Below are 15357 nucleotides of genomic sequence, written 5' to 3' on the forward strand. Positions count from 1 at the left end.
GTTGCCATGACTGTAATTACTTATGTGCCCCTCTCATCGCCATCACTAGACCATGCCTTCGTGTCTAGGACCCTCACTGTGCTTAGGTGTTGAGTGCCATGTACATGTGAAGTGGCCTCATTATAAATTTATTCAGCAATCAAAACAGGTGGGAAAGTTATTTTAGATTAAGAATGGTTTGCATATATTGACTAGAGTGTGAAACCAGAATCTGTAGTGAATCTTTGTTCCCTGTCTAGAACCCCATGTCACACCTCTGCCTGCTGCACAGTGCCTCACAGTGTCCCTGCACTGTGCCTGTTTCAAACACGCAGCCTGTAGAACAGAGAGACGAAGCCAGATACCTTCACTAACCATAGTTTGTAGAGAACAGTTCTGAAGGTTTGGGGATGGATGGTGAAGGGGAGGGATTGAGGGACAGTGGATATCACATTTTTTTGGAGCAAGAACATGCCTTGCAATGACATCACCTAGAGCTACTTCTTTTCATCATTAAGGATATAGTGAAATGATGTAAATGACACTGAGCCATGATTCATGTGTTCTTCTCACTTGACAAAAATGAGATAATGTAATGACAGTGAAAGGGGGTGGGTGGGAGACTACAGAAGGAGAAGCAACATTATTAACCGAAAGAGCAAGACAACATATGTCTTCGGTGATCACTGAAATTTCAAACCATAACCTAAGTTTCAAAACAAACTTTATTCTGTTTGAAGACCTAATACAATGCATTAAAGCAACTTAAAACAACAAGACATAGCTCCATTGAATCTATAGCTTGAACAAATGTCAAGGAGGCACAGTCCCCCCGCCCCCCACCCCAGGTGCCTTGTAAAGGCAAAATTACAACTGACCATGACATCCTCCCTCTCGTCAAAAGACCAACTTTATTTTAACAATGTCATAGAAACAGATTTGTAAAAACATCGAAGAGATCGTAGCTTTAAAAAATACACACATATAAATGAGTTTTTTTTGTTTGTTTTGCCTTTTTTTTTCTTTTTTTTAAATAGCAGCATCCTGGGCAGCTAATGCTATCTCATGGTGACAAGTTCAAAGTTAAGTTGGTTAGTGTTTCCAATGAACCCAAATTTGTTCATAACACTAGTAATTTATACTAGTAATTTATATAACTAGATTTCTAAAAAATAAGAATTTGGCATTTCAGAACTTTGTCCCATGTGAGGCATTGTGCTATAAACTGCCCCTTTCTTAAATGACCCTGAACTCAAATTTCAGGGTCTGCTCTCCAACTGACTTGGATACCATGCATAGCAAAAGCACAGTTGTTAGAACCAGCAGAATTTTTCTCCCAAAAAGGAACATCAGTAGGACTTCCCAAACACGTTACTAGTTCATAACCAGCTATATGACAAAGCAATTGTTCCCCCACAGTGACAGCTCACATAAACACATTTTGACTTGACACACTGAAAACGAGGATTTCCAAGTTCAGCGAGTCACACAGACCAGCTACCCAAAAGGAGTAACTTTTAAACAACAGAAACAAGCCAAAGAATTATGAACTTCTTCTCACTTCACTTGCAAACACTTTTCACCTTTATAAGACAAAACAAAGCAACTTCAAAGGGAAAAAAAACCCCATACACACATACAAGAATTGTACTAGACATTGGCTTGTTATGTACTTGAACTCAATGACTGTGGATCTGTTTTGGCTGAAAGGTGTACTGGAAACACAGTCCATGCACATATACATATATACATATATCGAGGGCCGTGAAGTCGTCAGATGTTGCAGACACAGGCTTTTTGCCTTTTCAACATGGTTATGATTTTTCCCTCATGTATTATATCAGATCCCAATGCTCCCAATTCTAGAGCCCCACCACAGCCTCTCTTCAGCTTAGCTTCTGGCTTTTATCTTCAGGATGCTGCGTTGGGTGGGGAAGATCAATGCATGGATGTAAGCATGTATCAGGAGGGCCTCTGCTGCATCCATCCCTAATCATAAGCTGCTCAGTGTGGTTAGGAGATGAATGATTGGACTCGGAGCCCTGCTGGTCAAACGTCTACAAGGACAGATGTGATGGCATGCCATACGCTGTCAGAAGGGTACTGGGCACAGGCGTAGCATCATAGGTAAGTTGTGACTCATGGTGACAGGAAACAATGAATCCTGCCTTTGCTGGTCAAAGAAAAACCTATTGCATTTCTGCTCATGAGATGCAGAAATAAGGCAAGTGCCTAAATACCATGCCATCTTGTGAAGTGGTGAAGCAAAAACATAGACAGAATGGTAGCTTTTTCATGCAATATTCCATCTCAGATCTTATATTTTAGAAATTCAAGTTCCTTAATAGCATACATGGATGTGCTACTAAAAAAACCACCAAACCTAGTTGATAAACTACTAGTAACTAATGGTTGGGCTTCGGTATGACATGGAAGGATAAGTGTAAAGGAGACACTCAGAGAATAAAACCAGGGGGAATCATCAATTGTCTGGCGATGCGAGGGAGATGGTCAGGTCAGTACAGTCAAGTTTGAGGGCTGACAGTCCGGCTGTAAGACTGACTATTGCTATTGATATGAGTAGCTTCATGTAAAAAGGAAAAAAAAAAAAAAAACAACATTCTACAGTTGATTGAGTCAGCCACTAGACTGATTCTTTCAAAAGAATTTTAAAAGGAACAACATTAAAGAACAAAACGAAACCCCCTTACCCCCAGTAGTTGAAGGAAAGAGAAATAAAGCTGTGGTGAATCTAATATTGAGCAAGGAAAACTGAAGTTGTTAAGACTCCATTTTAATCTCCCCATTATTCCTCCCAACACAGGTACAGTTCCCACTGAACCCAAAGGCTTTTGCATATGTAAATAGGGGAGAGAGCTCTCTTGCTGTTGCCTTCAGTTGGAAAGAATACTCTAACAAGTCCTTCCTTTTCCCCACGGTGAAGTGTAACACATACAATTGCTTGGGTGAATGAGGACTGTTACTATGATTCCTACAATGGCCATGACTTGAACAAGCTCCCTACAATCGGGGCAGGAGCGATTATGACCATGTCTATTTGCTTTCTGATCTAAGTTGAATGGAAAGCTAGGAAAATAGCAGATAACCAGATAAAAATATCTTTTCAGATCATGCTTTTTCTACAGTGGATGTTGGTTGTTTGTTAATGGGTAGTCTAATGTTAAAGAGAGACAGGTTTTCTAAATGCAGCAATGATACTTTGAAATCAGTGTTTCCAACAAGGGTGAACACTGCTGCAGGACCCTGCCTGCCTGCCTTCCTTCCTAAGACCTAGCATTCCCATAGGTTTGTAATTGTCATGAGGGTATAGTAAGTAGCAGATCAAAGTGGGAAAAGACTTCACTGTGCAGTGATCCACTTCTCTGTAATCACAAGAAAGAGAAAGTGCATGCCATCCTGCCACCCCTCCCCCCACCTGTACATCCCTTTGCTACATTCCCCTCCCTAGATTCAAGAAGTTCACAATTCTTTATGAAACAAACATTGCCAGGTACCGTATCTTAAGTCTTGAAACAACATTGTTGAACTCAGCCATACTTTGTCATATTCATATATCTTTCTCTTTTTTTTTATTGAATAAAGCAGCTTTGAAGCTTATCAGGCACTGCCCAACAAAACATTTAGTCCAAAAAAATCTGTTATGAACTTTTTAACCTTGGGCTAACAGCCAAGTACTCTGTACAAGAAAAACTGTAAAATATTTCATAGTTTTAAATCTGAAGCCATTTTTTTTTAAACTGGCATCCTGTACATTTCTTCTTTTTAAAAAAAAGGTAACGAGTAACAAAATGAATATTAACAAAAAAAAATCAGGGACAGTGTTTTCAAGCAACAAAAATTGGGGCAGGGAAGCTTATTCTGAAGGTACGTTTAAAACAGGTAACAACGATGAAAATTAAGAATTGCATAGCACTGTGAATTTAGCCTTCAGCACAACAAAACAGAAGCTATTTGGTATTGATACAAATCCATCTATTTGATAGTTAGTTAGTCATTCAATATTATGTACATATTTTATATACTAAATGTCACTTTGAAGTCCTATTTTCCAAGCTCCATTTTTCTGTTGGTGGGTTTTCTTGGTTTGTAGAGTTTTAACGAAAACACTTTCTGGCACTTTGCTACAACAGAATTTCCTCTGAACGTACATGAGCGGACGTTCCCCAAACTGTCCCCTGTGAGCGGAAGTGCCTTTCTGCTACATATCGGTTCATTTCGTTAGAAAATGAAATAATCCACAGTGCGATGTGTCTGGGGCCACCGTGCACGGCAACACCCAGGCTGGACCGAGCGACCCCCCCCAGGCCAGGGCTCGTCAGCCCCTCCCCGCTCCGGTCTCCAAGGTCCCAACTCTTGAGCTGGTAAAGCTTCTGAAAGCACGAACAAGCACCATGGTTAAAGGCCTCTTTGTCCCTGCACGCAGAGATTTTTGCATTTCTTTTTCTCTTGGTGTCGTGTGTGGTTGTGACTTTAAATTAATCCAAAGAACAAAACCAAAAAGAAAGGAAGAGGAAAGAAAGGAAGGCTAATTAAGCACTCCAGACGAGGAACGGTGGTCGTCGCCCAGTGCGAGCCCGCCGCGTATGTGTCTTCCCCTACTGCCTTGTGGTCGAAAGCTCGAGTCACATCTGAAGATGGGCGGCTGGGTGTCCGCAGCTCAGTTCCCAGGTCGGGCTGCAGGGGAGCCCTGTGCTTGCTGGAGGCCTCGGGGAGCTGAAGGTGAGAAGCAGGCGGGAGGGCGGCCCTTCATCGCCGCTGCTGCGCGTACACCGGGTAGGCTAGCGTGACGTTGAGGGAGTCGTTGTGCTGCACGAGGGACGTGTGTTGGTAGTGGAGCACCAGTTCCTTCAGGGAGCTGTACAGGTTGTAGGGCTCGGCGAAGCCGTAGCCCGTGGCCGTCTTGTTGATGACGCAGTGCTTGACCTCACCGTCCACCCTGCACACGGAGAGAGAGCACAAGGGCCTAGGTGAGCTGGGCCAGGATGAGGCGTTTTTGGTAAAAGCATCGTGAAAATGCCCGAGGCAGGCCAGCCTCCACATGGGGACCAGTCCTGGGGGAGCCCTAGACTCATGGAGTTGTCCCTTACTGGCTGAGTAACTTCAGGAGGTAACCCAGCTTCACTGAGCCACTGGATTGTCATCTTTAGCATGGATTCAAAGGGAGATAGATAGATAGTAGTAATCTATCTGTGAGAGGGGAGCGTTGAGAAACGAGGTGATGTACGGGAGGGGCTTGCTGGATGCCTAGAACGCGGTGAGCAGGCAACGGGTGGTGACTTCAGCCATTACTGTGAGCGCTGCCGCCCAACCAGCGTGGCACCATTACAATTATTAACAGGATTCTTCCTTTCAGGCAGGCCTGGAATCGTCCACATACCTCTCCATCTATTCTCCTGTTCCCTTGTCCTCACTCTAAGTTCTCACTTCTTTCCTGTAGCAATATTTCTCTGCTTACGTGGAGGGAGGTGATGGGCTATAAAATACTTGGAGACCCTGTCTCTCCTAGAGGACATTCACATCTCTGAAATAATGTCAGTGATCCAATCTCACTCTTCAAAGTATCCCCAAACTATTACATAAACAAAGGAAAATAGGCCCTAGGATGGAAATGTCTTCTCTTGGGTGTACTTTATCTCAGGGACAGTGACCAGGGTCCTTTCTCTTACTGTTTTAACCTGTCCCTGATGGGGACTTTACCTGTGGGTGGTGCTTCCATGTGGATCACCTCAGATTCTAACTATACGGAAGCCCCCCAGAAAGCAGCAAGTGTGGCTATTTCCATTTGAAAGATGAAAAACAGGACTTCTCCCAAGCCCTAGTCTCCCACCTAAACAGCAGGTTTCTTTCTACTCGACAGCTATTCCTGCCTAGACTTGAAAATATTAGGTCTTATTTCCTCTCCTCCACCGTTGTACTACTGTAACACTCTTAAAGATTAGAACTTTTCCAAATCCTTGCCCGCACGGTTTGCTGGGTGAATGAATGAAACACCTCCCTGAGATGTCTGACGAGACAAATAATTGGCTGGAGGTACATACACTACGGAGCACGCGTAGCAGCCCTGTTTACTGCTTTCCCGGACAAGAAAAGTGCCATCTCGTTTCCCTCGCAACAGGTTTTCGGCTTTGTTTCGGTTGCTGCTTCCAACATTCCATGTCTTCTCGTCGTGGTGGGGCAAATCCTCATCATCTTCCACCAGCGAATATTGGCTAAAAAGGTAGAAGAGAAGGTTTCTGAATGCAGTACGTGGCAGCCAGCAGCCTGCCCCTCTGAGAAAGGGCCCTCTCCTCACTTCGATCTAGTTCCTGCCCCTCCTTCAAGCAAGTCAGGCCAGCGATTGCGGGTCTGACTCAACCAGCTTCTCTGGCCTGAGTTTCCTCATTGAGTTTAGCCTTCAAACCCCCACCCCGAACAAAGAGTTTTAGTAGCACTAAGTGATACTCTTCCTGTTTTCAAGTCAGTCAGTAGCTATGCTCAGCTACCTGCGGCAGAGAGCAAGGTATTAAACAATCCCGTTTGTCCAGTTTAGATCAGGAAATTGATTGACTAGGAGGAACACCAGTTTTCAAATAATTGAATCGAAACATATACTTAAGCTTTAAAAATATGCTAAACAGGGTTGTCTCCCCCACCACCCCGCCCACATTGGTCCCAAAATATGTTGGGATTTTCTAGACGGTTCCAGGACATCATCACGGACACAATGTCACTTCAAAGCCCTATGGGGGAAAAGGAAATCTGCATTCTCCTTTGCTAAACTTTCCTTTTTTAAAATTCTGGGTAATGAGACTGATGATATTTTCTCCTACGAGACGTTCCAGTCCTCACTTGCTCTGCAAACGAAGCAAGTTGTGCATTTTCCTTAAATGAGAAAACACCCTTGCTACCTCCCATCTGTGCTACTTACTCTTCAGTGTTTTCATTGCCCAGCCACTCGTTCAGCTTCTTCTGCCGAACACCTTTCTGAGTCAACCACCTGGAAAAGAGGTTTAAAAGGAAACTGCATTAAGAGCCTAGCCTTGATTTCTGCAATTACCAATCATGCACGTGCAGGGTTCCACTTGCAGTACATACATCAAGTATTGGTCTCTCGTCTTTCTCAGTTGAATGAGGTCTGGTTTAATGCTGTTCATCCGTTTGTCAATCTCACGATACTCGGCAGCCTGCTTCTTCAAGTCCTCCTCCAATCTCCTTCTGCTGTCGACAATTTCACTGATTCGAGACTTTAACTTTTCATAATTATGCATAATCCTGCAGGCAAGAGAAATGCATCCATAATTACCTGGAGCATCCTGAAAGTTCCCCCAAGGTTGCAGTACTGATTCCCAGCAGTTTTCCTCAGGTAAAGAATGCTTTCTCTCCCTGTCGTTTCACAGAAAGCGAGGTCACCTTTAAACAGTTTAAGAGAATTGTGGTGATCTCTAGCACATGCGCAGTGGAAACCCTCCTGGGTCACCAACCTTTGGATTTCTTTCTCATTGCCTTCACGTTTAAACTTTTCTATGTATTCTTTGCTGTACCGCTCCTGGGTTTGGCACTGTTCTTCAAATATTTTTATGGTTTCATTAAATGCCTCAATAGCTGTTCTTTTCATTTGGATTTCCTGCAACACAATTTTAATAAGACAAGGTCATTCCTTTCACAGAAAAGGCAGTTTCTTACGGCAAGACACTACCAGGACATTTGATCGGTGCTGCTATCTGGCAGGCGAGTATTTTGTTAGCAAGGTGGGACTCAAATTCATAAAACCCCTTAAAATAGTATCACAGAAGCACACATTTCCTTTGGAGAATTTTCCCAGTCTATGGAAGATGACTGCTTGACAGTTTTCGACAGTTTTCATCTCTTTAAAAAACCATTCCACTTTATCAGCAGTTTATGCCATCCTGCTCCCTCTGGCGGTCCCAGATACGTGATGGCCTAGAGGAGATTAAAGCCTCTAGGAAAACAAGGCAGTAAATGTAGCCTCAACCCTTTCATAGTAAAGGCATATCAGGGTTAAATCCCCATTTCAGAGATTAGACAAGTCTGTGGAACTTCCAGTATTATTAGCTTTCACTCTAAAAAGAATTCTTCAATCTGCAGTTATGCCAATCCAACTTAATTTATTATTCTGATACTTACACAGGCTTCATTTAAAAGGTTTATAGTAAGTAATTATTAGAATAATCAACGATTCACAAATCAATGATCTCCCCACTTTATTACTGGCAAAAACTCAACCTTTTAAATTGTTTTTCTGAAGCTGAATATGACACGCATTAGCTTCTAGTAACTAAGAGCTCTACAATTTGAATGTGATTTTCACAGAAAACGCACCTGGGAAGTACGGGTATAATCTTCATATAATCTGTCATATTCCCGACTTTTTTCTTGAAATTGAGTGTTATATTCATGTAATTTTTTCCCTACAGCTTCAATATTATCTTCTTTGACAACTTGATCCTGGAAGGATTAGAAGAAAATGGAAAAAATATAAATTCAGTTGATAAGGTACTTATCTGACATGGGAAAAATCCTCAAACAATGGTCATTTATTTTGTGAAAGTATTTTATTGAGCCACTATACACTTGTGATCACAAAGTTACAGTTTGAACGTTTTTCAAGCGTGATTACATGCAATTCATCTGCTTCAAAATATTTTCTAAACATTAAGTATCTTTTTAAAATATTAACATGAGTATGTGATTACCTGTTGGTATTTGGATACTGGATAAAGTAATTTCACATCCAGTTTGGGATTATACTGAGCTAGAGATTCATTCCGGTAGTGGTTTATTAGTTCAACCACAGAGTTGAAGGTTAATGGGTCAGAGAAGCCATATTTCCCATCTCGGTGAAATATTTTGATTAATTTGTTATTTCCTCCTTTCCTGCAAATGCAATATAAAAATAATGGCATTAAAATTCTCTTTAAAAAAAAAAAGCATGTTCTCCCATCACCTTTAACACGCCAATTTTAGCCACACGCCCTAACTTACCTTAGTGTAAGAGTATAATCACCATGCATTTTAGTAGATGCGTCTCGTACCAAAAAGGTCCCATCAGCTGTATCTCGAAGTTTTTCATTCACTTCTTCCCTGAAGTGAAAAGAACATGAGATGATCCTCACCTAGTGGATTTGGTGATTCTCGTGTTACATTGTCTTAACTGTATTTTCAGAGCTTAAGAATTAACACACAAGTCACTCTGACAAATCAGCACAGAAAGTCGTGACCCCCAAAAGGTTTCCTCCCAACTCTTCATCCCCCTCAAAAAAAAAAAAAAAAAAAAAAAGAAAAAAAGCTTAGACTAGAAATGCCACTTTAAGCTGATAACGTTAATTCTTGGAGTTTTTGTCTAATAAAGAGAGTGACTTTACACTCTGCCTTGAGGCAGTGCCACTTCACCCTGCTGCCCCCCCGACAGCTCTGTCAGTAATGAAACTTCTCGGGTATTTAATTTCCTGTGGCATCCAGCACCCACAATTCCCCAGAGCTCAGTGACTTCTGTGGTCGTCTTTGGAAGGGAACCAACTGTGCTTCATGCTTATGTTGGATGATAGCCTAAAAATGGAACTTAGCAAGCTGGTGCGTTTTGCTTTTCTTTCTCTTCATCTAAAACTCCCTAGCTCTGGTGAAAAACTCAAAGAGTCTCTGTAGCCTTACCTCGAAATATCTCCCCAGTACCATTCAGCATCTTGTAAGGACATATTGTTATTCATACCGTTGTTCGCTACAGTAGTGGGTTTTGGTGGTTTAGGAGGCAGTGCTGCAGATGAAGGAGAAAGAAAAAGTTTTTGCAGTCCCAACTACAAACAAACCTTTAGAAGTCGACCCAAGTTCCTTTAAGTAACATTTTCAACTGTGAAACACAGCAATAATGCAGGAGTCCATGAACCTTTTCTTAAAAAAAAAAAAAAAAAAAAATCAGAAATCTTTTTGACTATAGACCATAATTGAAAAAAAGAGAAGAGCTTAGAGACCAACAAATAAAAAAATGGGCTGGCCATGTGAATGAATTTCAAAGTAAATCCAGAGTCAGTCACAACATTTTCTACTTTCAGGTTTGAGTTGAATTAAAGTTTCATATCTGGTCAAATCTATCTAAAGTAAGAGACCACAAAGAGAATAGCAGGAGGAATCACATGGCTTGGGTTTAATTTCCTCTTATTTAATTATAAAAGACAAATTTGGTTTCTGTCCTCCACAAATGCTGCTGTGGTAATAAAAAAGCTCATCTACAGGAATATGTTTTAAGAGGCGGAATTGGGTTTCTCTAATCTTAGTATTTCAGGCACTGTTCTGCCAAAAGCCACTTTAAGAAACTCCTCTGTGACCTCAATCTCTTTAGTATTCATGATAATATTCTATTGGATAACTGTGCTCTATATTATGCCAAGAGTGATTAAAAACCATATCCCTCTTCCTCAATGTCAAATCAGTATTCCTGTACCAACTGGTGACAAATAAAGAAAGACTGCAGTGTTTCTGAATTTCTTAATTGGGAGGAAGGCGAAAATAATTGAGAAAGCAAAATAAGTCTAGGATGTCTAGCTAAATTCTAAGTCATAAGTTTTCAAGCACTGTTATTATTTTAAGCAAAAATTATTTCAGGAGTCTAGCAGGTATATTTTATAAAGACCGAGACTCAGTAATGGGAAGCCAACTTCTCTCATTGCAGTATCTTAATAGAAGAGAGAGCAGACAAAGTCTCAACATTTGATTCAGAATAGTTTCAGGGCACCTAGAACTGAGTTGCAATCACTGCTACATTTGATAGCAGCACTGGTACATGCTTTCTAAAGTACCGAGTGTTATCACTGCAAAGTGCCACACTGTCCTCATCCACTGTCAACAGAGAAAGCAGCACCAAGGTTGCATCCTTTTAATTAAAGGAACGACATACAACAATATAACCCAAACAGCAAATGAGCTCGAGTAACAAAAGACACCAGTGAAAAACTGGAATCCAATTTATATCCATTCAACTAAGAATAAGCATCTACCCCACACAGCCTGACTTGCTTCCACAGGCAGTCAAACCATTTGTTTCATTTTCACGCTATGAACAAACTCATTAAATTAGAACAAATGAATAAAAACAGACATCCAAAGAGGAGCTGTTAACCGTAGTTGTCAAAAAAATTAAATGCCACAACATTAACCAGCTTTCTACAAGAATACTGCAGTATTACCTGGTGGATCCATTTCTATATAAAACATCAAGTCTGTGCCACAATTTATATCTGGCTTAGCATATTCTAAATCCAGGTCTTCCATATTCCAAACAGTGTTGTACATTTGTGCGAGAGTTTCCTTGGCTGAGCTCAGTTATAAGAAAAGAGTCCGGCTTTCTTTGTAATGGTGTCTTGGAATTCATTTCAAAACCTATAAGGGGCTGCACTGTAACCTATGACATCACACACCCCAGCCAATCAAGTCAGAAAAATGTCACCAGACCACTCCTGCTTCATCATTTCTCTTCTCTACCAGCCTTAACACAGCCCCAATCTCACGAAGATCCTACATTTAACAGAACTGCAATGTATACACGCTCTTCGTTTCAAAAAGGTGTTTAATCTGACTGTTCTTCTCTAGCAGTGAGTTTTCTAATTCCTTTTTTATTGCTCCGTGCAGCATGGTACGCTCCGCTCTTGGCAGGTTGACAAAAGCTGATACGCTGCGGCACGTAGCTTTTTTTTTTTTTTTTCCCCCTAGTGCATCTGGGTTTATAGATAGCCTGGTCATTTCTTGGTTTAAAAATCTTACAAAGGCATCCAAATAGTATACTCAAGATATATTTTACAGTCCTAAAATGCCTCCGATATATATTAAAAGCAGGAAGGATCAAGAACTCTGGATATTTAATTTCAGTCCTCCATAATTCACTGCAAACTCAGAACTTATACACTGTCACAAACGTGCTACATTATAGAAAGCAAAATGAAAAAAATGTAGAGGCAAAAATCTCAAACACTGCAGTTAAAACTATAGAATATGGAATGAAAAATCCAAAAAAAAGAGAGGCCATATATCAGAATGCACAGTACAGGCAGAGCTATCTTTGCTAAGTATTTCTCACTGATGAGCCCATCTTCAGATTTACTGGGCTAAATACTGCTTGGGGGGGGGTGATGTAATCACTTGTGTGTGTGTGCGGAGGGGGGGGCTTTTGTCCCCTCCATCTCAAATGCCTCCCTTTGGGAAGAAATGTTATTATTCCTTCTTAGTAGTATTTATTTAATGTGAAGAAACCGATTCCCCTATAAATCTAAATTAATGTTAGTTCTCCTACAGTGAGAGGGGAGGAAGGGAGAAAAGGTTCCCCCCACCCATGTAAATGTAGTTAATTTAAAAAACTAGAGTGGGCTGTGTGATCTACGTACATGTGCATGTCACATATTTCTGTGACAATTTAAAGAACACAGAAGCCCTGGAAATTTATTCTTAGATGTTCTGTCAAATTTGGAATCATAAAATATATAGAAATAGAGCAAAGGCAAGACAGCCTCTGAGCACTGTTCACGTGTCTCTCTTCCAGTTTAATTCAGTTTCCCACTAAGGAGAAGGCAGATTCAACCTATACCCTCCCACCCTCTCCCACTCCCAGGCTCTCTTTGCCTAAAGGTTGAAGTAACCCTAAATGCAAAGAAAAATGGTGGTGGTGGGGATATGTCCTCAGAAAAGATTCAGAAAAAAAAAAAAATCTTAATTTAATAAAAATGTTGACCCAAGTCCTCCCAGCAGCTGTGGACAGCGCGACAGCCCGGAGGGGACCTGTCCCCCATGCCTTTGGGAGCACTTGGTGCAAACCGGTCCTGCTGCTGGAACCCATGTGGTAGACCCCGGGAGGAGGGCAGGGAGACAGGTGACTTTCCACGTCTCTCCCAGGCCTGGCCAGGCCCCAACTTCCAGACCAGCACTTGGTAATTTCTTCCTTCCCCGTTTTCCAGCCGAAGCCCCATCTCTCCCTCACATTGTGCCCCTCGAGGAAATGGGGGAGTGTCTCCCCTAATCTCTCATCTGCCCTCCCCAGGCAGCGCTTACTATCTCTCCCTCTCTCCCTGACACACACACACACACACACACACACACACACACACACACACACACACACACACACACACACACACACACACACGAAGACAAACTGCAGAAATGAACCTTTCAGAGAAGTCCCCCAAAACAGTGAAACAGCCAAGGGGCAGAGCAGTGCCCAAACGAAAGGCAACTTACTTTGCAGGTTATGCATTTCAACGGTTTCCCTTAGAAATGCCTGTATCCGACAATGGAAAAAAAAAAAAAATCCAAAAAGCGATTCCTCCAGCCTGTGCGGCGCAGGACCCCGAGGCTCGCACGCGCCGCCGGCAGCAGCGCAGCTCAGCGCCCGCCGCCCGTGCAGAAGCCGAAGCCGGCTGCGCGCCGGGGCCGAGGCTGCGCCGGGGAGGGAAGGAGCCCGGGCGCTCGCACGTCCCTCTCAGATAACGATCGCGGCTTCATGATTAACTTGGGCAGGTTCAAATATTTGCTGAGCTAGGGATTTCGGGTGGGGGAGGGGAGCCCAAGTCCAAGTCGAAGTTGTCATCATCGTTAACAAGTGGCCAGTGCCAGCCCGGGTCCTCCTCCTCCTCCTCGCCGAGGAAGTGAGAAGGCCATTGTCAGGGGACCTAAAATAGGCTCTCGAACCGGCTGCGGCGGCGCGCGGCTCGCAGGCTCGCGGGGCTCAAGTGGCCACAGTGCAGCGAGGCACTAGGCGCTGCCAAACACAGGAAGTGGCTGAGCTAGTTCAGCAAAAAATAGAATCAAAGCCTTGCTTGTAAAGGCCTGAACCTCTCAGAGCTGCCCAGAACACCGTGCCTTGCTCGCGTCCACCTCCTCCCACATACCAGCACAGACAGCCCCGCAGGTGTCACAGGAGAGCCCGGCGGAGCCACCCTGCAGGGAACAGGTTTACAAACGTTTCCCAGGAGGAGGCTCCTAGGGAAGAGTATTGCGCCTCGGCATGGGTACACTAAACTCTATTGTATTAAAAATACACTCCAAGATAAAAACTCTACTCTGCAGCTGTTTGTATGAAGTCAATTTCAACTCCTGTTAAAATGGCCATAAAAGGTCTGTCTGCATGAGGTTGGTGCAGATGCTACATGGAGCAAAGGACAGGAGGGCAAGGAGAATGGCACACCTTTCTAGAGGATTTTTTTCCCCCTTTATTCGAAAAAGTTGCAAGGAACCAAACTTAGGACTGTTGGCTACTATTTAAAGAACTAAAATTTGGCCAAAGGAAATTTCCACTCACATCAGCATAGACAGCTTTACTGTTATCCCAAGAACCTTAACTCAATGTAAAATCACAAAATCACTAGCTTTAAAACCAGAAAAAGAATTTAGAGATCACTTCAATTCCCTCATGCTACACACACACACACACACACACACACACACACACACACACACACACACACACACACACACACACACACACACACACACACACACACACACACACACACACACACACACGCTTCTCACCCAGAATGAAGTGGTTTGCATAATACTATAGCACTAGGACCAGAACCCAGGCTTCTGATGTTTGGTCCTAAACTCCTTTTTCTCCACTCACTTGCCCTGTTCTTTACTTCCCTCTGCCAGAGAAAGTAAAAATTAACAAGTGAAACTGAAGTTAGTTTCTTTTAAGCCCCATGCAAAAAATTTCACACCTACAACAAAATTTTTTCTGTTTTCTATTTTTAGTTTAATTTTTTTTAAAAAAATCTGCTTTCTAATTATCTTTGAAGAAACACAGGTTCTGTCTATAATACCCTCAGACTCTGTATGACTAGGTGACCCAAAGGTCACATGCAGTGACAAAGGAAGATCTAGGTGCTGACACAAGAGTCCACACAGGCAGGAACCAGCTTCAGAATTACTTGCAATATCTGGGAAGTGCTGCTACACTCACAATGAAAGCGATTTTACAAGCTCTCCTTTGGTGCAATTGAGGTAATACGGAACACCTACTTTTCCAATTGGGAAAAAATGAGTCTATAAGTGAATAGACTCAGCTCCTGCCAGCTGATCACAGACACAGGGTTAGTTCACAGAATACCCTTGCCTCCTGAGCTGCATAATCTTGCCCTACTTTAAAAAATAGTTTTTCTAAAGCTGGGAACCTTGGAAACATCAGTCACTTAAGCATACCTGTCTGGATTCACAGGATATGTCATGTCAAAACCTTCTAAGATTAAAGTGTTCTCTAGTCTGACAGTCTATTTCCCGTTTCAGAAGAAAATTATCTACTGGGAAGTGGCACACTCTCTACTTAGAGAAAGTCTTAAAATAGATTTGAAAACTTTGCTTCAAATTTCTCACAATATG

At 42.4% G+C, this 15357-nt stretch overlaps 1 protein-coding gene across 5 annotated transcripts in view; it reads right to left on the reverse strand.

Moving 5' to 3' along the window:
* Nucleotides 1-871: 871 nt before the first annotated feature.
* The window catches only part of PIK3R1 (phosphoinositide-3-kinase regulatory subunit 1), a 342820-nt gene continuing 328334 nt past the window's right edge, over nucleotides 872-15357 (reverse strand). For 3 of the 5 annotated variants that reach the window (XM_082620676.1, XM_082620675.1, XM_082620677.1), the window contains 9 exons: nucleotides 9649-9751; nucleotides 8983-9081; nucleotides 8694-8874; nucleotides 8320-8445; nucleotides 7461-7603; nucleotides 7075-7251; nucleotides 6908-6976; nucleotides 6039-6209; nucleotides 872-4936 (listed from right to left, as the gene is read on the reverse strand). In XM_082620676.1, the coding sequence (XP_082476802.1) occupies nucleotides 4747-4936; nucleotides 6039-6209; nucleotides 6908-6976; nucleotides 7075-7251; nucleotides 7461-7603; nucleotides 8320-8445; nucleotides 8694-8874; nucleotides 8983-9081; nucleotides 9649-9751 (1259 nt within the window). In that variant the 3' untranslated portion in view covers nucleotides 872-4746. Of the gene's footprint in view, nucleotides 4937-6038; nucleotides 6210-6907; nucleotides 6977-7074; nucleotides 7252-7460; nucleotides 7604-8319; nucleotides 8446-8693; nucleotides 8875-8982; nucleotides 9082-9648; nucleotides 9752-11177; nucleotides 12522-13218; nucleotides 13749-15357 lie in introns of those variants that run through there. The other 2 variants (XM_082620679.1, XM_082620678.1) reach the window with 2 other exon arrangements.

The sequence above is a fragment of the Mesoplodon mirus genome (assembly GCF_964341445.2).
Source record: "Mesoplodon mirus genome assembly, chromosome: 5".
NCBI lineage: Eukaryota > Metazoa > Chordata > Mammalia > Artiodactyla > Ziphiidae > Mesoplodon > Mesoplodon mirus.